This window comes from Peromyscus maniculatus, chromosome 3 (genome assembly GCF_049852395.1).
Source record: "Peromyscus maniculatus bairdii isolate BWxNUB_F1_BW_parent chromosome 3, HU_Pman_BW_mat_3.1, whole genome shotgun sequence".
In the NCBI taxonomy this organism is placed as follows: Eukaryota; Metazoa; Chordata; class Mammalia; order Rodentia; family Cricetidae; genus Peromyscus; species Peromyscus maniculatus.
The window spans coordinates 72185289-72208411 of NC_134854.1; the positions used below are offsets into that span (position 1 = coordinate 72185289).

At 37.3% G+C, this 23123-nt stretch overlaps 1 protein-coding gene across 9 annotated transcripts in view; it reads left to right on the top strand.

Moving 5' to 3' along the window:
- Window positions 1–23123, top strand: part of Stk31 (serine/threonine kinase 31) — an 81211-nt gene that overhangs the window by 28261 nt on the left and 29827 nt on the right. For all 9 annotated transcript variants that reach the window (XM_076566764.1, XM_076566762.1, XM_076566765.1 and 6 more), the window contains 10 exons: window positions 2218–2392; window positions 4141–4256; window positions 9844–10003; window positions 10755–10877; window positions 15757–15936; window positions 16372–16488; window positions 17422–17541; window positions 18541–18672; window positions 20881–20982; window positions 21948–22028. In XM_076566764.1, the coding sequence (XP_076422879.1) occupies window positions 2218–2392; window positions 4141–4256; window positions 9844–10003; window positions 10755–10877; window positions 15757–15936; window positions 16372–16488; window positions 17422–17541; window positions 18541–18672; window positions 20881–20982; window positions 21948–22028 (1306 nt within the window). The remainder of the gene's footprint in view (window positions 1–2217; window positions 2393–4140; window positions 4257–9843; window positions 10004–10754; window positions 10878–15756; window positions 15937–16371; window positions 16489–17421; window positions 17542–18540; window positions 18673–20880; window positions 20983–21947; window positions 22029–23123) is intronic.

Genomic DNA, 23123 nt, shown 5'->3' on the forward strand with positions numbered 1-23123 from the left:
ATAGCTGCAATGAAACACCATGATCAAAAAGCAAGTTGGGGAGGAAAGGTTTATTTGGCTTCCACTTCCATATTGCTGTTCATTATGGGAGGAAGTTAGGGCAGGAACTCAAACAGGGCAGGATCCCAGAGGCAGGAGCTGATGCAGAGGCCATGGAGAGGAGCTGCCTACTGGCCTGCTCCTCACAGCTTGCTCAGCCTGCTTTCTTTGAGAACCCAGGACCATCACCCACAATGGGCTGGGCCCTGGGCCCTCCCCCATTGATTACTAATTGAGAAAATGCCTTACAGTTGGATCTCATGGAGGCATTTCTTCAACTGAGGCTCCTTTCTCTCTGACGATTCTAGCTTGTGTCAGGTTGACACAAAAACATCCAATGCAACTGCTGTTTTAAAATTTTAATTGATTTCAAATTTATGGTAGTAGCCTTTATAGAACTCAGTTCTTAGGACTTTGGAATCCTTAACTGTACCTATGACTTTGTGATCTTACATAATTTCTGTCTCTCTCTTCTTTAGCAGGGATATTTTCCTTAAAAACCTTGAAAATAAAATTGTTCTTGAATTGATTAAAGTTCCCTTGCCAACTTTTCATTCCAATTCTTTTGAATGTCTTTATAAAAAATAAAAACATACCCTAGTATTGAAATTATTCAGACAAAGCCCAGAACTTACAATAAGATTTGAAATTGGGGCTGGAGTTTAGCTCAGTGGCATACACGAGGCTCTGGATATAATCCCCATCCTCTTAAGGGAAAAAAGATTGAATGTTTTTCCTCTGGCTTTAAGAAAAATTTTCACATGTTTAATGAATTTTTGTGTGTGAAAGCTATAAGAAAAATTTTCACATGTTTAAGGAATTTTTGTGTGTGAAAGCTTGTGGTGAGATTTATTTGCTCTGTAAGGAGTTCATTTCTTTAAAAACACTCTTTTGGCTTTTTTTGTGTGTGTGTGCTGGAAGTAAAACCCAAGGCCTGATGCTTGCAAGGCATATACTTACTTTACTAATTGATCTCCACCCTCAACCTATATTTTTAATTCTCAACTGATCAAATAATTGTTTATACTGCTGATGTATGGTATGTTGTTTCGATTCATGTATTCCATATAAGTAAAAGATCAGAGGAAGTGAGATATCTCTCACCTCAGGTATATGTATTTGAGCTACCCTTTTAGATAATTTTCAATTATCTACTCAAGGCAGAAAGCCAGACTAGATACTCATGTATACCAATACATTATTTAAAAACATTATTTTATGTTTGGCGTTTTGTTTACATGTGTGTCTCTGTACCATATGATTGTCTGGTGCCCTCAGAGGTCAGAAGAGAGCATTTGATATCCTGGACCTGGAGTTACAGAAGGTTGTGAGCTGCCATGTGGGTTCTGGGAGGGAGTTGAACCAGGGTCCTCTACAAGAGCAGCCAGTGCTCTTAACCACTGAGCATCTTTCTAGGTCAGTGGTTCTCAGCCCTTCTAATGCTATAACTGTTTAATACAGTTCCTTTTGTTGTGTTGACTCCCAATGATAAAATTATTTTTGTTGCTACTTCATAACTAATTTTGCTACTGTTTTGAATCATAATGTCTTAGGTGACCCCTGTGAAAGGGTTGTTGAATCCTCAAGGGATTGCAACCCACAAGTTGAGAATCAGTGCTCTAGCTCCAGTGTATTCTCTCTCATCTATGGTGATCCAAGCATTGATGTCATGGCAGTTTGATGGATTTTTACTGGTGGTTTAAGAACTAAACAAATAAGGTGTAAGGGAGGAGGGAATAGAAAAAACTGATACAGCACTATTTATTTATTGTTCATGTTGTTCTTTGGAGTTGATAGTGTTAAGAGGAATTTGGAATATAAGAAAGTGAAGGCATTGTTTTTTATGTGTACCCCAGTTAAAACAACCTAGTTTGCATTAAAATAATCTGTTTTTCATGTTTTGATACAGTCTGACTGTAGCCCAGACTGCTCTTGTAGTCTGTTTCACTGAAAGTGGCCTCAGATTTTGTGTGTAGCTACTTTGGCCTTCCAAATTCTGGGATTTCAGGCCTGTGCTAACATACTCAGCTTAAATTATTTTTAATGTTAAACTAGGGCATAGTTTTAGTGTCTACAATTAATTATAATGTGTATTATAAAAAGCCTATGGTAATTTCATTTTGTGGGTTCCAACAGCCTTAGCATATTTTTAAAAATTAATGAATTTGTTTTTAATAGGGAAAGTTTGGCTGCTGGTGACTTTAATTTAGGGTCTAATGTCAGCTTGGCAAAAATTAAACAGGACCAGAAACTTATAGAAGAGAATGAAAAGCTTAAAACAGAGAAAGAGGTCCTCCTAGAAAATTACAAGGCGTTAGAATTGAAAGTTGAACAGACTGCCCAAGAGCTGCAGGTATGTCAGTGGCTTGTGGTAAAGAAAGTTACACTATGAAATCTCTGCTCTTACTGATCCTTTGTGTTATTTTGTCACGCTGTGTCCATCCAGTCTCTCTTGATATTTATGTGAGAATTTTTTTCTTATATTTCAAGCTAACCATGTTTATATTCCATTGGCTGTTTGAAATATAATTATTTTTCATTTATATTTTCTCTTATGTTCTTTAATTGTGTGTGTGTGTGTGTGTGTGTGTATGTATGTGTGCGTGCGTGTTCATTGTGTGCAGGTGCATTTTCTTGTGTTTGAACATGTGTGTGGAGGCCAGAGGTCGATGTCAGATGTTTTCCTCATTTCCACTTTAGTTTTTGAGGCAGGTCTTTCACTGAACCTGGAACATTCTAATTTGGCTGGACTGCCTGGAGAGCAAGCCCCAAAGATCCTTCTTTTTTCTGTCTCTCCACTGCTGCATTACAGATGTGTGCCACTGCTGTGCTTAGCTTTTTAATGTGGAGGTGTGGACCTCACTCAGGTCCTCATGCTTGTTTGGCAAGCACTTACTTACAGCTCCTAAAGCTTGTAAATTATGGAAAAATCTCAAAACATTGCAGAAAGAGAGTTCATAGTTAATCCCTATATTGTTCATAACCATTTTTTACAGTCTTTGGTTTTTTTTAGTCCTTTGTTAAAACTATACATCATGTAATGTTTCAAAACAAGCATCATTAATAGTATTTCATATTCTTAAGAATGCATCTATTAAAAAAAAAGAATGCTAGCCGGGCGGTGGTGGCGCATGCCTTTAATCCCAGCACTCGGGAGGCAGAGGCAGGCAGATCTCTATGAGTTCGAGGCCAGCCTGGACTACCAAGTGAGTCCCAGGAAAGGCGCAAAGCTACACAGAGAAACCCTGTCTCAAAAAACCAAAAAAAAAAAAAAAAAAAAAAAAAAAAGGAATGCATCTATTTCTGTGCATAGTGGTATATTCACACCTTTAATTCCAGCACTGGAGAGGCTAAGGCAGGCAGATGTCAGTGAGTCTGATGCCAGCCTGGTCTATATGGCAGTCTCCAGGCCAGCCAAGGCTACAAAAATGAATATATATATTGCTAATAGAAGAAAATGTTAAAGAAACTAGAGTTGAGTATGGTGGTGCATGCATTTTTAATCCCAGCACCCAGGAGGCAGATATGGGTGGATCTCTCTGAGTTTGAGGTCAGCCTGGTCTACATAGTGAGTTCTAGGCTAGCCAGGGTTACACAGTGAGACCCTGTCACTACCACCACCAGTACCACCACCTCCACCACCACTATCACTTCCACCTCCTCCACTTCTTCAAACAACTACTTCTAGGCATAGGTGTCCTGGGTTAGATCTCAGCCCTCCCCAACTGAAAGCCAACTAACCTCCCCAACTGAAAACCAACCAAACTATATCATACTACGTAGTTCATAGTAAAATAAGCAGTAATTGCATAATGCCATTTATATCATATTTCCCATATTGCTTCATGGAGTCCTTAAAAGTTATCCCTTCCAACTAGGGTCCTAGACCTGGTATTAGCTGGATGTCCAACAATTGAGTTCAGTTCTGACACTAACATATATATATATATATATATATATATATATATATATATATATATATATATATATATATATTAACTCTTAACATTTTGCTTGAGTCTAACCAAAAGTCATTTGAATGCTAGAAGTATGTTGTCATAATTAGTTCTCACTATCTTAGGTCTACTTTTTATGTTTCAGAAAGAGAAAACTACCACCATGGATCTGACTAAGCACTTAGAAAACACTCTGAAAACGTGTGTAGGAACCAGGCTGAAGAATCTGGCAGCTAAAGTGGAGCTATTGAAAGAAATTAGGTACTTTACAGAAAAATTATGTTTTTTTTTTTTTATGTAGTTCTGGTTATTGAACCCAGAATCTTGTGGCAGATTCTTTACTACTGAGCAAAAATTTCAGTTTCAAAGAATGTTTTATATGTGGATATATATGTGGTATTTGTATGCATACATGGGCGTGGGTGCATGTGTGGAGGCCAAAGCACAACTTCAAGATCATTCCCCAGGTGCATTCCTTGTTTCTTGAGACAGTTTCTCACTATCCTGTACTCACCAGGTAGGCTGTTCTGTCTGGCCACCTAGATCCAGGGATGCACCAGTCTCTACCTCCTTAGCACTGGGATTAATTACATGGTACACCCCTAGGCCTAGCCTTTCAATGTGGGTTCTGGGGATCCAAGTTGGGTCGCCATGCTTTTGTGGCAAGCACTTTCCCAACTGATCTCTTCAGACCCTCCACTTCAATTGTGTGTGTGTGTGTGTGTATGTGTGTGTGTGTGTATAAATGTAAAAATTGCTATTTAGTTGGTGCTTTGCTAAAATTGTGTGTATACTGTTTTTGCTTTTGAGATTTATGTTAGGGTCTGTGAATCACTCCAGAGACCACAAGACACATATGCAATCAGCATGAATGTTTATTTTTCAAGAGCAGAACAATTCCAGCATGTAGGGGTCTACCATTCATACAGAGTGTCGACCCTGGGAGAAGCACGCAGGCTCCTTTTGAGCATAGCAAGGGGAGCGTCAGGGAGGGAGGTTAGTCTAGGGGTTGATTGATGGGTTTAAACAAAAAGCTTTCGGGTTTCTGTAGGATTGGTTGGTGGCTCTAGTGGTTAGAGACTTTCTAGGAGCAGGGTGGGGGAAACTGTCTTTAGCTAGCAGAAGGGGGTGTTTGCTAATTGGTTGCCATGGGGTTGTGGTTTTTCCAAGAACTGCCTGTCCAGTTCCAGTAAACTGAAACTGAGGCCTGGTTTCTGATAGGCCATAGGAGCCTGTCATGGTGTTTGTTTGACTCTCTCAGTTTAGTCTTTGGCTTTTGATGACTTCAAAGAGAAAGTTCCAAACCTAGGATTAATTTTACAGAATCTTTTGGTCAGTTTTCTATTCGTACTTAAAGCCATAGTGTCTTAAGTTCGTATTTGAGAGTGAAATTAGAAACAACCCCCTACCCACTTCAGCTTCTAAGTGGTGGTTTGATGGGGAATCGGCATGTTTAACTGTACTATCTGAGGGTTTTTTTCCAGTTTACTGAAACTGAAGGGTTTTTTTAAAAATTTTATTTATTTTATATCCCAGTCGCAGTTTCCCTCCCTCCTCTCTTCCCAGTCCTCCCCCACCCCTCTCTGTTCCCACCCCCCAATCCACTACCCCTCTGTTTCAGTTTAGGAAAGGGCAGCTCTCCACGAGTATCAACAAAACACGGTGTATCAAGTTGCAGTAAGACTAAGCTCTTCCCGTGTATTAAGGCTGGACAAGGAGACTCAGTATGAGGAGTAGGGTTCCAAAAGCCAGTAAAAGAAAGACAGCCCCTGTTCCCACTGTTAAGAGTCCCACAAGAGGACCAAGCTACACAACTGTCACATACGTGCAGAGTGCCTAGGTCAGTACCATGCAGGCTCCCTGGTTGTTGGTTTAGTCTCTGTGAACCCCCGTGAGCCCAGGTTAGTTGATTCTGAGTTTTCCTGTGGTGTCCTTGACCCCTCTGGCTCCTACAATCCTTTCTCCCCCTCTTCTTCAGGGTTCCTCGAGCTCTGACTGATGTTTGGCTGTGGGTCTGCACCTGTTTCTATCAGTTGCTGGATGAAGCTTCTCTGATGACAGTTGGGCTATGCACCAATCTATGTATGTGTATAGCCGGATATGTTTAGCATTGTTATATTGACATTTTTCCCCTCCAGTCCTGTTTGGTTCTATCCTAGGTCTTTGGCTCATCTAGCCTATGGGTCCTGGTGTTCCAGGCAGTGTCAGGAGTGGACTTACTCTCATGGCATGGCTTTTAGGCTAGACTGTTCATTGGTTGGCCACTCCCTCAATCTCCAGACCATCCTTACCCCAGCATATCCTATAGGCCAGACAGACTGTAGGTCAAAGGTTGTGTGGTTGGGTTGTTTTCCCACTCCCTCCACTTGATGTCTTGCCTGGTCACAGGAGATGGCCAGTTTAGGCTATGTGTCAGCTATTGTTAAGAGTCTTAGCTGGGGTCATCCTTGTAGATACCTGGGAGATTCCCTTGTGCCAGGTTTTTACCTGACCCCAAAATGCCCCCCCCTTTCCAATAATCTCTTTCATTATTCTCCCTCTCTACCTCTCCAACCTGATTGCTCATGTTCCATCCCCACCTGCCCTCATTCCATTCACAAAATCTCTCTTTCCCGTTCTTGGGGATATCTGGGTGTCTTTCCATGAACCCTCCTTGTTAACCAGTCTCTTGGGGTCTGTGGATTGTAGAATAGTTACCCTTTATTTTACAGCTTACAACCATTTATAAGTGTGTACATACCCTGTTTGTCTTTCTCAATCTGGGTTACCTCACTCAGGATGACTTCTTTCCTAGTTCCATCCATTTGCCTTCAAATATCCTGGTGTCCTTTTTTTTTTTTAAATTTATTTATTTACATTATTTTATGTGCATTGGTGTTTTGCCTGCATGTATGTCTGTGTGAGGATGTCAGATATTGGAGTCACAGATAGTTGTGAGCTGCCATATGGGTGCTAGGATTTGAACCCAGGTCCTCTGGAAGAGCAAGCAGCCAGTGCTCTTTAACTGCTGAGCCATCTCTCCAGTCCCCCCACCCCTGTGTCTTTGTTTTTAACAGCTGAGTAATACTCCATCGTGTAAATGTGCCACATGTTCTTTATCCATTCCTCAGTTGAGGGACATCTAGGTTGTTTCCAGGTTCTGGCTATTACATAGTTGAGCAAGTGTCCTGGTGGCATGATTGAGCATCCTTTGGGTATATGCCTGAGAGTCCCAAGAGTAAATGACATAGCTGGGTCTTATGGTAGATTGATTCTCAGTTCTCTCTATTTTTTTTTTTAACTTTCTTTTAGGGATTTATTGAGTTCTTCCAATTTTTTGTCTTTTTCTCAGTTTCTCTAAGGGTTTTTTGTTTTTTTATTTCCTCTTTAAGGACCTATATCATCTTCATAGTAATTTTTAAGGTCATTTTCTTATGATTCATCTGTGTTAGATTGTTCAGCTCCTGCTGTCATAGGATAGCTGGGCTTTGGTGATACTGTGTTGCCCTTTCTATTATTGATTGTTTCTTATACTGGCGTTTAGGCATCTGGGTTTGGGATGATTATAGGTATAGGTGTTGATTCCTGTGTTTGTCTTTGTTGGATGGGTGTTTTGTTCCTTGGTTTATCTTTCCTCTGGTCTTCTGGTTTAAATACCAACAGTTCTGGTGACTAGTGATTCTTCTGGTCCAGTACGGTGTCTCTTCTGGGATTTTTGGGGTTTAGGGTCCCTAGATCTGGCCTGGCATCTGGTAAAACTGAAGTCTTATTCCAAAGTTGTAAATCAGGATATGGAGCCCCGGGGAGAGAGTGCAGTTTGAGGTCCCTAAATCTGGCCTGGCCTCTAATAAAGCAGAAACCTTTTCCTGTAGTTGTAGGCCAGGATATGGAGCCAGTGTGTGTGTGTGTGTGTGTGTGTGTGTGTGTGTGTGTGTGTGTGTGTGTGTGCGCGCGCGCGCGCGCGCGCGCACACACACATAAGTCTGCCAGGGTTGTGGGCCCTAGTGTGGAGCCCAGAGGAGTGCATTGGACGTTTTGTTAATAGGAATTTCTTTATTATATTCTTTCTAAAACATTTTATTTGTAAAATAAGAAGAAAAGGAATTAATTAGCAAATCTTACACAGTGTTTACTCAGTAGTTCTCAAAGTCTGTTAGAATTATATAGGTATTTGTGTTAATGGGAGTTATGTTATTAGGCATAATTTGTCACTTTTTTTCTTTTCTTTTTTTCTTTTTTTTTTTTCCGAGACAGAGTTTCTCTGTGTAGCTTTGTGCCTTTCCTGGAACTCACTTGGTAGCCCAGGCTGGCCTCGAACTCAAAGATCCACCTGGCTCTGCCTCCCGAGTGCTGGGATTAAAGGCGTGCGCCACCACCGCCCGGCTTGTCCCTCTTTTCTAATGCATGGATTAAATAGTTGTTAAACAACCTAATTCTTTTTTCATGCTATGTTCTGGACTTTAATGACTCATTTTAACCCATACTTTGATGTCATCATGGATGCATACATTGCATGTTGATTTCTTTCCCCAGTGGAAATTGATATTCTCCAGTATAAATCCTCACACAGTATGTGGTCTGTAAATCTTTTTTGTTTGTTTGTTTTTTGGTTTTGTGTTTTGTTTTTCGAGACAGGGTTTCTCTGTGTAGTTTTGGTGCCTGTCCTGGAACTCACTCTGTAGACCAGGCTGGCCTCGAACTCACAGAGATCTGCCTGCCTCTGCCTTCCAAGTGTTGGGATTAAAGGCATGTGCCACCACTGCCTGGTTGGTCTGTAAATCTTTTAAGAGTTGGGTAATTTGGACTCCCAGAGCCTAATTAACTTTAGATACAATACTAAAAATCATGTGGCTGCGTTGGCAAAGCTCTGAGCCAGACTTGAGCCAAAATGGCAATATACTTTTATTCATTCTTGAGGAAAAAATGTGCTAATAGAATGGTGGCAGTCTAATTGGGAGCTAGAAAAAAATATAGATGAAACCTGTTAGTTTTGTTTATTACCTAACCTCTCTGATTGCTTTGCTTACAGATTTAAAAAAAACGCAGCATATACTAGGTAGAAGGACTTTGCCTATGGCTCTGATAAATGCCTATGGCTCTGATAAATGAGACAGCCTATGTCTAAATTTTTTAAATAAGTATTTATAAATCTCATTATAGAATAGAAGTTAAAGGTCCTTTTGACATTTTAAATTCTGCAGATTTTGGAAGTCATCTTTCTATACAAAGTTTAAAAAATGTTTCTTTCTGTTAGATATGGTAGCATGTGTCAGTAGCAACAGTTCTATTGAGGCTGAGGCAGGAAGATGCTTGGACCTAGAAATTCTGAGGCCAAGCTGGGCAACACAGCAATATCTTTCGTTTTCGTTTTGTTTGAGTACTGGGATTAAAAATATGTACCACCACACCTGACTGACAGCAATATTTTACCTCAAAATATATATGAAATTATTTGTTCCACGAATTTTAAATGGTTTACTTGTTATGCATATGGATGTTTTGCCTGCATGTATGTATGTGCACCACCTGCAAGTGTGATGATGCCTGTGGAGGTCAGAAGGCATCTCTTCCCCTAGAACTGGCATTACAGATAGTTATGAGCTGCCTTATGGGTGCCAATAGGAATTGAACCCGTGTCCTTCACAAAAACAAGTCTTTTAACCATTGAGCCATCCCTCCAGTTCTCTCAATTTTTAATTAGAACTTTGTACTGTAGTTACATATGATTTTCCATAAAGTTTTAAAAAGTACCTAGTGATAGGCCAGTGCTGTAAATAGTAACTTTTAGATGTTTTAAATGAATTTTCCTCATATGAACTTTGCAATTTCTTGATGTTTCCCCATCATCTTTTTCTGTTTTTTTAAATAGGCACATTAACATCAGTATTCGTTTTGGTAATGACCTTTCAGATGCTATGCAAGTGCTGGAGGAAGGCTCCTTTACTGCTCTAGAGTCTTTGAATGAGTTAGAAAAAATTTGGGCCGAATATAATGTGGCTCAGGAGAAGATCCAAACTTGTCACAATGAGGTGGGTTAAGAATTTTCTCTCCTGTGTTGGTTTACTTACTTACTTACTTACTTACTTATTTATTTATTTATTTAATTTAATCTGTTGAATTTTTTGAGAAAGCAACGGGTCTGCTACTCTAGTCATACTTTAAGAGAAAGTTAGGATAGGTAATTGGCAACTAGATACATGGTTAACAAAAATCTTTTCCTCTTCGGTGTGCATATTTAATATTCAACTAATTTTCTCTTCCCCTGAAAATCTGATAAAATGTTTCAACCATGTTAATAGTCAAGATTGTTTATGGTAAATATTCCTGAATGGTAAATTGTATCTGCATTAGGAAGAACTATAAAACACCTAATGAGTATTCTTACAACTGGGTATGTTCTGCAGGGCTACTAGAAGCTAAACCTGTGGAGGAGTTAACAGAAATACTGGCTTTGAGGGTCTCATATGAGGCTTTAACTAGGGCAACTTCTAAACCTGCTAACCTGGACCTCGTGTTTTGGTCTGAGTAACATGTTTATGTTACTACAGTTGGACTCAGTATGAGAGGCTGTGAAGAAAGGAGGAGCATGAAGATAGAAGTTCAAAGGAACACGTTCATCAAGGCAGAAATAATAGGGAAAATGAGCTTAGCAGGATTGTTGAGCTTAAATGGTGTATTTGAAGTGTGGTATTAAGCTTTAGAAATTACTGTTGTCCATAGAGGTAAATGTGTGAAAATACCTGGTGTCTAATAGTGACCATTCTATTTTCCTTTCTTCAGAATGAAGGTAGTCTTTTGATCGCCAAAAGAAATGAAGTACAACAAAAGCTGTTTGTGGCTGTAGATGTTTTTATTCTGGAAGTAGATGAATTACCACTTGATAAACGCTTAAAAACATTACAGGTTGGAATTAAAATATATTAAATATACACTAAAATTAAGTTTATTCTTTGAGAGGTTAAATCAGTATTAACATTGAGATTTTAGATAGTACTGATAATTGTAAAAGCTTTTCCTTCGCTGATTTCCAGTTTTTAATGGCATTAAAATTTAAATTAACTTGTTTTATTATTATTTAATTTTTTCTACACAATACATTTTGATCCATATTCTCCCTCACTCTGTCCTCCCAGATCCCTCCCTCCCTCCCTACTCAATTTAATGTTTTTTCTCTTAAAAAAAAGAAAAAAAAACAGGGCTGGAGAGATGGCTCAGCACTTAAGAGCACTGTCTGTCTTCCGGAGGATGCAGGTTCAATTCCCAGCAACCACCTATCATCTCACAACTGTCTACAACTCCAGTTTCAGGGGATTCAACACCCGTATACAGGCAAAACAACAATACACAATAAGTTAATTAAAAAAAGATAGAACTCCACAGACCATAGCAAAAAAGCACACACGAATATATGTAGATTGTTTTATGTTGGTCAGCTGTCCCTAAGCATGAGGCCTGCTCTGAAGTGTGGTTCATATATGCAGTGTCACTTCATTGGCGAAAACTGCTTTTCTATCTCTCAGCAGGTATCAGTTGCAAGTAACTTACAGGTTAGAAGTGGGATTTTGTGTCCACTCTTCCTCTGCTGGGATTTTTGTCTGATTTGAATTTATGCAGGTCTTGTGCATGCTGCCACAGTCTCTGTGACTTCCTATTGTATACCAGCCCTGTTGTGTCTGGAAAATGCTGTTTTCTTGAAGTAACTTACCATCTTACCATCTCTGGCTCTTACAGTCTTTTGCTTCTTCTCAATAGATCATTGAGCCTTGAGGTAAGGGGTTTGATAAGACATCTCATTTAGGGCTGAGTGTTCCAAGGTCTCTCACTCTCTGCACACTATCCAGTTGTGAGCCTCTGTTAACTATCTACTGGAAGAAGAGGCTTCTCTAATGAGGGTTGAATGATTCAATGAACTGTGGGGATAGAAATATGTCATTAGTAGTTGCTTTATGGTTATGTTCATTTAGTAGAATGTAGTAGGTTTTTCCCCAGGATGCATGCTCTTTCTGGTTTCTGGTTCTTGGCTTCATTAATTAATAGTGTCAGCTGTGAGTTCCACTTACGGAGCAGGCCTTCAATACAACTAAAAAGTAGTTGATGATTCCCATCACAATCGTTCCATTGTTGCACCAGTGTAACTTGCAGGCCAGTTGCTGTTATAGGGTTCATTGTTGGGTGAGATTAGTGATGATTTTCCTTGTCTGGTAGCATGTATAACACCTTCCAGTATCATGAATGCTAGTTAGTAGTGGTCAAGCTTCTGGTTAGGCACTATCTTGATTTCTCTCTGTTTGATGTCATAAGTAAGTGGTATCTTCAGCAATAGGGCCTTACCATTATGTTGTGGAGGGCAACCAATAACATTAACAATAGCCTATAATGCTTGTGGGGTCTGTGGGACCACTTTGGCCAATGACTGCAAGATGTAACACATTCTGGTATTAGGGGTTTTACTTGGTATAATGATACCGAGTTGGGGCATTGCCTTTTCCATTATATGGTAACACCATTAAATTTCCTTTCATATATTTTAGGAAGCTTTGAAATAGTACTTATGGCTTTTCAAAGGGCCTTTATTCCTCTCCATATTCTCTCCTTTATCCTGCCATCCTTCTCCCTCATATTTAATCCTCCCATTTAGTTTCCTCTTTATACCTGTATAACATTATATTCTAAATTTCCTTCCTTGGAAGGTCCCCTTCTCCCCTCTTGTCATTGGTCTACCCAATCTCTGTGGATATTCTAAATGAAATATCTAAAGCTTAAAAGCTAACATCCAAATATAAGATAAAACATGCACTATTTGTCTCTCTGGGTCTGGGTTACCACACTCAAGATGACTGATTCTAGCTTCATCACTTTACCTGTATATTCCATAATTAACCCCCCACCCTTTTTTTGCTTTTATATCTTGACCACAGTTTCCCCTCCCTCCTCTGACTTCATTTTTCTTTTTCTTTTTCTTTTTCTCTTTTTGGTTTTTTGAGACAGGGTTTCTCTGTGTAGCTTTGTGCCTTTCCTGGAACTCACTCTGTAGCCCAGGTGGGCCTCGAACTCACAGAGATGTGCTTGCCTCTGCTTCCTGAGTGCTGGGATTAAAGGTGTGCACCACCACTGCCCTGCTGATTTCATTTTTCTTAATAGTTGAATAATATTCCATTGTGTAAATGAACTAGTCTCATCCATTCATCAGCTGAAGGACATCTAGGCTGTTACCAATTTCTGGCTATTATGAATAGAGCAGCAGGGAATATGGCTGAGCAAGTGTCTCTGTGATAAGAAACAGAGTCTTTTGAGTATTTGCCTAAGAGTAGTATCCTTGGATCTTACAATAGATCTGTTTTATCCTTTTGAGGAACTTCCACACTTATTTCCATAGTGGCTTATACCAGTTTGCTCTTCCGTCAGCAGTGGAGAAGTGTTCTCTTTCCCCACATCCTCACCAGCATTTGCTGTCATTTGTTTTATTAACTTTAGCTATTCTGACTGTGGTAAGATGGAATTTCAAAGTTGTTTTAATTTGTATTTCCTTTATGTCTAAGGACATTGAACATTTTGTTTAAGTATTTCTCAGCCATTTCATCTTCTGAGAACTGTTAAGTTCTATATCCCATTTCTAATTGGGTTATTTGTTTTATTGATATTCAGTGTTACTTTTTTTATATGTTTTGGATACAAATTTCTATCAGATTATAATTGGTAAATATATTTTCCCATTTTTTTTAGGTAAAGCTTTGTTAGAAGGTGTCCCTTAGTGTACAGTTTTTTTAAAAGCTAGATGAAGTTTTATTCAATAATTCTTGGCCTTTATTCTCGAAGTCTTGGTCCTGTTCAGAAAGTCTTTTCCTGTACCAATGAGCTCAGTCTATTCTCTACTTTATTCTGTCAGATTCAGGGTGTCTGATCTTATGTTAAAGACCTTGGTCCATAGGTTGAATTTTATAGAAAGTGATAAATGTGGTTCTATTTTCATTCTTCTACATGCAACTGTGTGGTTTGATCAGCACACTATCTTTCCTTCATTGTGTATTTTTGGCTTCTTTGTCAAAAATCAGATGTCTGCAGCTGTGTATACTTATGTCTTTGTCTTCAATTCTATTCTATTCATAAATGTGTCTGTTTTTGTGCCAATAATATGCGGTTTTTTATTACTATAGCTCTCTCATACAGTTTGAGGTAAGGGATAGTGCTACCTCCTGCAGTTCTTTTATTATACAGATTGTGTGTGTGTGTGTGTGTGTGTGTGTGTGTGTGTGTGTGTGTGTGTTTCCATATGAAGCTGAAAACTCTCTTTAAGATCTGTGAAGAATTGTCTTGGAATTTTGATGGGGATTGCATTGAATCTGTAGATTGCTTTTGGTAGGATGGCCATTTTACTATACTAATCTTACTAATCCATGAGTGTGGGAGATCTTTCCATCTTCTGATACCTTCTTCAGTTTCTTTCTCCAGTGTTTTAAAGTTTTTATCATAAAAGTCTTTCATTTGTTTGAATAGAGTGAGCCCAAGATGTTTTAAATTATCTGAGGCTTTTGCAAACGGTGTTTTTTCCTGATTTCTTTTTCAGTCTGTTTGTCATTTGTATATAGGAGGTCTACTGGTTTTTGTGAGTTAATTTTGTACCTAGCCACTTTGCTGAAAGTTTTTATCAGTTGTAAGAGTTTCCTGGTAGAATTTTTAGGGTGGCTTGTATATACTATCATATTATCTATAAATAAAGATATTTTGAGTTCTTACTTTCTCTTTTGTACCTCCTTGATCTCCTTCAGTTGTCTTAATCCTCTAGCTAAGACTTAAAGTGCTATATTGAATAAGTATGGAGACAGTGGATGACTTTGTCTTGTTCCTGATTTTAGTGGAATTGCTTTAGTTTCTTTCCATTTAAGTTGATGTTGGTCATGGGCTTGCTGCAAACTGTCTTATTATGTTGAGGTATGTCTCTTTTATCCCTAATCTCCAGAACTTTTTATCATGAAGGGCTGTTGGATTTTGTCAAAAGCCTTTTCTGCATCTAATGAAATGATCGTGTGATTTTTTCTTTCTGTTTTGTTTATATAGTGGATTACTTTTATTGATTTATATATGTTGAACTATTTCTGCATCTGTGGGATGAAGCCTTACATGATCATGGTGAAATAACTTTTTTTTATGTGTTCTTTCATTCAGTTTGCAAGGATTTTGTTGAGTATTTTTGTATCTATGTTCATAAGGGAAATTGCTCTGTAACTCTTTCTTTGTTGTGTCTTCATGTGGTTTAGGCATGAGGGTAACTGTGGCCTCATAAAAATGGGTTGGGCAGTGTTCCTTCTGTTTCTATTTTGTGGAATAATTTTAGGAGTATTGGCATTAACTCTTTGAAAGTCTGGTAGACTTCTATGCTAAAATCATCTGGCTTTGGGAATTTTTTGGTTAGGAGACTTTTAATGACTGCTTCTATTTCCCTAGGGATATAAGTCTGTTTCAGTTGCTTATCTGATCTTGATTAGTAGGTGGTACATATTGAGAAAATTATCTATTGTTTTTCATTTTCCAATTTGGTGAAGTATAGATTTCTAAAGTATGTTCTTTTGATTCTCTGGATTTTCTTGATGTCTGTTGTTATGTCCCCCCTTTTATTTCTGGTTTTGTTAATTTGGATATTTTCTCTCTGCTTTTTAGTTATATTTATACTATTTTTAAGAGTAGAGATTCAACATTATGGTATTCTGATTCTTGCATCCTAGCACAGTGCTTAAATCCTAACATTTGGTCAGTTATGTCAGCAAATGGATATTTCTGTCTTTAGGACTTATCAACTTCTTTAGAAGAAGTGTATGGAAAGGCCAAAGAAGGAACTGACTCTGAAGAAATACTTAGAAAGTTTTATGACTGGCAGTGTAGCAAAAGAGAAGAATTCGCCAGTATTAGGAGTGAGACAGAGGCTTCTCTGCAGCATCTCGTGGCGTGGTTCCAGAGCAGTCAGAAGGTAAGCCGAGCTCCCAATTAGGATTGTTTGTGGAAAGAAATGAGGTTGTGTGTTTGTTCTCATTCTGTCTTTTTGTCGTTCTATAGCTGACATTTCTACTTGTAGCTCTCAGAGTTAAGACTGAGCAGTCAGGATTTTTCACCACTTTGGACTTAAACTGTTTTATTATATTAAAAATCATGTTGATATGGTTTCTGTTTTTCTCTTTTCATTTGAATTGATCATTTGTCTTAACCACCAGTTTTCTTTAAGCATACTATGCTTAGGTTTTTTTTTTATCTTTGTTATGTAAGTTTTACATTTGTTCTTTTCCTTGAATTTTACTTTTTCTATTTCATCCATGGTATAGCCTCATGCTTTACTTCAGGTATATAGGTACAAAGAATGCTAAGTAAATTAATTGAGATGCACTATGGTTTTATTTTTGCAAATAAGGTTTTTGATCTATCTTTGGGTGAATCACTAACTTCAGAAGACATGATTGACAATATTGATGAAATTTTAGAGAAGACTGAGTCATGTGTTTGCAAAGAACTGGAGATATCTCTCATTGTGAGTAATGATGTTGCTGTTGTTTCCTTTGAGACAGCAGTTTCATTTGCTAGCTGGATTGTGTTAAAAAATAGTATGATTTCTCTTGTTAGATAGAATTAAGACTGACCTTGCCTTTCCTCTTTATAGGCCTGCTTGAAACAGTTATACTGTCAAGGTCCAATCCATTAAAATTCAGTGTCTTGATTCTTCCACAGGATACTTTTTTCATTTGAATAGGACATTTCACATTAAGAAAGACTAATGTTTAATTCTAGGAGACCTCTCACTACTTTACATGGATTGTCTTTCTGATTTCTGAGTATAACATACCTAGTGTGTTTAAGAAAATACTCATTAAATATTGTGAAAATGAAGTAAAATCTGGGCAAACTCTGGACAGACATACACTAGGACCCTCTTATTTTACCCAGTCTGTATTGCCATGTCAGTAAGCATAGGTGTTGTAATCTAGACCTTTCAGCTTTGCGTACTAGGATACTTACCCAGTTTTTCAGCCTGCTTTCCAGTCTCAGTGGTAATGCTTTCCATTTTCTTTCTTTTTTGAAATTGTATGATAATGCATTAAAATAAGTTAGGATTTACTATAGTTCTTTATTATTAAATAGATTTTGTTGGCTTTATAAGACTTGATTTTAGAAGTTGTTGGTGAGAGATAGTTTCTAAAAGTAACTTACAGTGTTGAGTTTGTTGTTAAAGTTTGTTCTTTTACTTTAGAATATTGCTTGCCCTGATATCCTTTCAGACAGCTTCAGAAATAATTTATAGCGTAATTAGGATAGTATTTTGCCTATGAGCATCTTTGATGCCAGTATTCTGTCTAGAAAAAGATTTGAGAAATAATTTGAAATGGATATAGCAGTTTCCAAAGACATTTTCATTTTGAAGTCTATCCATTGTTATGAAAGGTTTTAACCATATTCTTTCATCTAGGAGCAAGGTGTTGTAGACAAGGAGATTATTTTAAGTACATACAGTCAAGTGCTGCAGAAGATCCATTCTGAGGAAAGGTTCATTGCCACCCTACTGTCCAAGTACAAGGACAGTGTTGAGGTTGGATTTTGCTTTTTCTTATTGGTCTTAGGAATTGTTACTTTATATTTTTTATTTGTTGAATTTTTCTCAAGTAGTTTAATATTCAGTGTGTTTATTAGTACTTCTAGAAAAATGGTATAGCCATTATTGCTTGATGTATGAATATGAATGGTGATTTTTGTTGATAATATATATTTCAGTGAGTCTTGGAATGATTGAATTTCTTATGAATTTAAAGATACCTTTGTCATCATTTTCTATGCAGCAGATTTACTGTAGGAAATTTATTATATATAGAAAGTTATGAAGTAAAAACATTGTTTTTAATACTATCAGTGTAAGAGATAGTTACACAGTATTCCCTGTGAATAGGCATATTCATCCACTATAATACACATGTGCTTTGCATCTCATTGTCTTGTGAGCATTTTTGAAGGCATTTTCATAATTTTCTAGTATGCTATGAACATTTTCCCATATGATCAATGATTCTTTACTGTCCTTTTGAATGATTTTCATTATTGCATAAATATATAATGTTACTTAACCTTATCATATGTTGGATGTTGAAGTTACTTTTTTTTACCATAGAAGTAATACTTTACATATCTTTGAACATAACTTTATGTATCTTTTCAGATTCCTATAATTTATAATTTTTAAGTTAAAAGGAATGAACATTATTGAAACTTGATACATATTGTCAAACCACTTTTGAGAAGGATCATTTCAGCTTAGACCCTTAGCAAAAATTTGTTTGTAATCATGTTGGCACTGTGTGTCTAATTTAATGTCTCTGTTGAATTGAAGAGTTTGCGTTGGTACTTTGAGCACTGAACCTGAGATTCTTCTAAACAGAAATGTGAACAATTAGGAAATCAGTTGGTAGCATTGCCTTGTAGAAAGTTACGGAATTTTCTTAATATTTACTCTGAACCCAGGTACTTGCAAAATAATGATGTTCAGTGACTGTTGTCTTCTGTGTTTGAAAATATGGTAATTCTTTCTCTCATATAGTTTAAAAATCAGATCATTGACTGCTTAAATAAGAGCCCCAGTGTGGATTACTTGCTGTCCATTAAGAAGACTTTGAAAGGCTTAAAAGCTCAACTGAGATGGAAATTGGTTGAGAAGAGTAATTTGGAAGAAGTAAGGAAAAATTTGCTTGTAGCTAACATGTTTTTGTTTCTTGTTTTGGTTGAACTATTTCATAAAGCTATATATAAATACTCTCTAAAACCAGAGAACTGTTGTATTCATATTTTTTGTTACATACATTTATCTTTTAAAAAATGTACTTACTTTCATTACATTATTTAGTGTATGTGTATGTATATATGAATGTGCCTATACCACTGTCAGAAAAAAACTTTTAAGAGTTAGGTCTTTCTACCATGTCGGTCTCAAGAACTGAACTTGGCTCACAGGCCCCAGTACTTAATCTTTTTATCTGTGTATATGGACATAAATTTGAAATGACATTCATACTGAAAACATGTGTCCCATGTAATTAAGTATTTAAAAAATTAAATGTTTTACATTGCTGCCTTGATTTTTAGTAACAAAAGTTGTAGAATAAATTTTAAAACTCCTTCTTCCCCTATGAACAGTTAATAATGCTTGTTATACAAACCTGTACATTTAGGTAGTAGAATATTCTCCCATGGTTGGGTTTCTTTTTCTTTCTTTCTTTCTTTCTTTCTTTCTTTCTTTCTTTCTTTCTTTCTTTCTTTCTTTCTTTCTTTCTTTCTTTCTTTCTTTCTTTCTTTCTTTCTTTCTTTCTTTCTTTCTTTCTTTCCTCCCTCCCTCCCTCCCTCCCTCCCTCCCTCCCTCCCTCCCTCCCTCTCTCTTTCTTTCTCTCTTTCTCCCTCCCTCCCTCCCTTCCTCCCTCCCTTCCTCCCTCCCTCTCTTTTTTTGGTGTGTGCACACATGTGTATGTGTGTTCACATGCACATGATGGTCAGAGGACAACCTTGGGTGTTATTCCTCAGGCACTGTCCACCTTTATTTTTGTGTTTTTGGAGAGAGTATGTTACTGGCTTGGAGCAGTTAGGCTGAGCTCCAAGGACTCCCTGTCTCTGCCTCCCTAGAATAGGAATTAAAGGTTCACACTGTGAGCTTTTTTTTTCCCTGGACATTAAATTTAGGTCCTTTACTTACAAGGCGAGCATGTTACTGACTGAGCTGTCTTCCTATCTCCAAAGGTCAAATTTTGTGACAAAGTATTTTTAAAGATCATACTCTCTTTTGTAAACTTAATTTAACATTGACTATAATATTTCTTGCAAGTTTTAAAAATTGTTTTCACATGCTAATAGAACTGGAGGGATTAGGATTTTCTAATTTTGACTACACTTCTTTCTTAGGCTTGAAACTTTGTGAATAAACTAATAATTCTCTGAACTTTCTTGAGGATTTGATTTATGTACAGAAGAGATCTAAAGTATGTCTTCATCCAACATGATTCTCTCTCTTCTTCTTAACATGAAATGGGAAGCAAAATGGGAGCTGTTTTAGAACTAATTTCAGTTTAAGAGGTTTCTAGTTTTATTGTATTCTAGGCTGTGGAGAAGGTAGTCTTTTTCAGTCTTTTCAACTTCTGGAGAAATGTATCTGACGAGATTGGGCACGTTCATTGTAGTAGGACTGTAGACATTGTAGATGCAGCTTTTTAATGTAGTCATACCTTTTAAGGCACCTTATTTACTAGAACTCCATTTAAGTCATAATGGAGTATTTCTGAATCATAGCTTCTCCTATAGTAGATAATTTAGATATTCACTCATCTTTTTGTTGTATGTGCTTTTAAAAACATGATTTCAAGTAAACATTTCACAGACTTCAATTCAATTGCTGTTCTTAATGTTTATTTTAAGATTAAAGTTAGGGGCTGAAGAGATGGCTCAGTGGTTAAGAGCATTGGCTGCTCTTCCAGAGGTCCGAGGTTCAATTCCCAGCGCCCACATGGCTGCTCACAACTGTCTGTAATTCCAGTTCCAGGGGATCTGACACCTTCACACCAATACCCATAAAATAAAGTTAAAAAAAAAGTTCTTAAAAAAAGATTGAAGTTAGTTGTTTTTACATTCATGAAAATGTATAGGAACTTAAAACAAATGCAGTACATTTTTATATTTAAATACCTTTTTTATAGTTTTGGGGAAAAGTTAGTGTTAGAATAAACTGATTTATTTAATGTTAGAAGACCTGCTGTGTAGTGGGTATACTACTAGGTACTGAAGGATGCATGAGAACCACACAGAATGATTTACTACGGAAATCACATTAGTTTTTAGAGGAAGACTTGTTTTCATCTAGTGCAATAAGCCTATTGACCACTCTTTCTCTCCAATAAAGTCTGATGACCACGATGGAACTGAAATTGAGAAAATAAAGCAAGAAATAACTCAGTTGCGCAATAGTGTCTTTCAGGAGATTTATCATGAGAGGGAGGAATATGTAAGTATTTGACTCTCTGAAATTTTAAATTAGATTTTACTCAGGAATTTGAATTTAAAAACACAGACTTAATATAATCATATACTAGAGGTATCATTGGCACAGTAATGTTTACATGAATTTTCAAATTAATAAAATATGACAACATTCATGACAGTTATGCCAATATGGAAATTTCAGATTATTATAAAGAAGAAAAAAATCACAATGTTCTCAATGGTAAAAGTAGTAAGTTAAATTCAACTTCTTTATAGTTTTTTTTCCTGCTTGTTTTTAGAATTGAGCTTGATTACCCACAGTTCTGCATAATTTTTTTGTTTGTTTATTTAAGGCATAAAGATTGTCACAGATTAACACAAACACCCTTTTGCTTACCAAGCAATAAAAACATGAATGGAGCAGCTTGATCCACCTGAGGGATGTAGCCAGAAAGTAGTTGTACCTTTGTTTCCACTCTACTCCTAAATTCTGTGGCCATAGAAAAATCAGCCAGTCTACTGTTTTTCACAATGGAAAGACAGTTTCATTTTGTGTCTGAGAGATATTAAGAAAGAGTTAGTTTAAGGGACAGTTTAAAGCAAAAATATTATGCAAATAATAGACATTTTAAGTGTCAAACTTATTTACTAAATTTATGTAACTATAGTATACCTTTGAATCTTTGAATAAAAATAAGGCTTCTAGGATTGACTTTTATGATTTTCTTCCTAAGTTAAATTATTATTTTAAAATGTTACTATGTTCTTAATAAGTTGAGAAATGACAGTTTATTATTACAATATTTTTTATTTTACTTTGAATATGAAGTGACTCATGTTTTGCTTCATAGTTCTTGAAGTAGAAGTAGAAATTAAGGATTATGTATCTTATTAGATATAAGAAACAGATGGTAATATATTTTTCTGAAGAGCAACATGCTACAATTGAATACATATTGATCTACAATAAAAATACTCTTTAACTAGGAGAAGCTGAATAGCTTGACACAGAAATGGTTCCCTGAACTGCCTCTGCTGTACCCTGAAATCGGATTACTTAAATACATGGTAAGCTTTGTTTCCTCTGAAAGTTGCCACCATGCAGAGACTGTAAAAACAGTGATGTTCAGATCATGTCAATGTCACATCTGTAGTATCTTTTTTATGAAAATACTCCAGATAAATATTTAAAAGGATTATTAGAACCTTTTCTCAGGACCATCTTAAACCAAGTAGTTTAGAGTAGAGATATTGATGTGAGTTTGGTTTTCTTGGCAAGCAGGACTCCAAGGGTAGTGGTGTTTACAACTAATTGATCACAACCAGCTACTATATAGTTGGATTAGTCTTTCACCCTTATACCCAGGTCGGACAACTGATATGCACATCAGGACTTCCACCAGAGTTTCCTCTGGCTTTGCCCTGCCCAGGCATAGTTCACCATCTTTCAGGTCCTAACACATGCACTGTGGCGAGATGGGCTGGTAGTGCACCATTGGCAGACTGGAGAGGCCTCAGGATCCCACCTCGGGTCCCCAGGTGGGCCCTTCACCTTCATTGCACCACTGTGGCTTTCAGACTCAAAGAGGAATTGGGAAATTGACTCTCTGGGGAGAGTCTGTATACCCCAGTGTTTTAGATTGCCTGGTGGCAATAGAGAGCTAGGTGAAACACCATTGTTTTCTGGGTTTTAGAATTGCTTTCCAGACCCCTTAGGTTCCACAGTCCACATGTACAAGTTCCTAACAAAGTGGCAGAATAGAACTGGAGAGATGGCTCTTAGGTGGTGGCTCGCAACCATCTATAATGAGATCTGGTGCCCTCTTCTGTTGTACAGGCATATATGCAGTCAGAACACGGTATACATAATAAAATCTTTAAAAAAAAAAAAACAGTGGCAGAATATTTGAATATGTGTTTTTTGTTTTTTTTTTGTTTTTTTTTGTTTTTTTTTGGTTTTTCGAGACAGGGTTTCTCTGTGTAGCTTTGCGCCTTTCCTGGAGCTCACTTGGTAGCCCAGACTGGCCTCGAACTCACAGAGATCCGCCTGCCTCTGCCTCCCGAGTGCTGGGATTAAAGGTGTGCGCCACCAACGCCCGGCTGTGTTTTTTGTTTTTGAGAAGGGGTCTTGTGACACAGTCTGGGATAACCTTGAACTTGTCA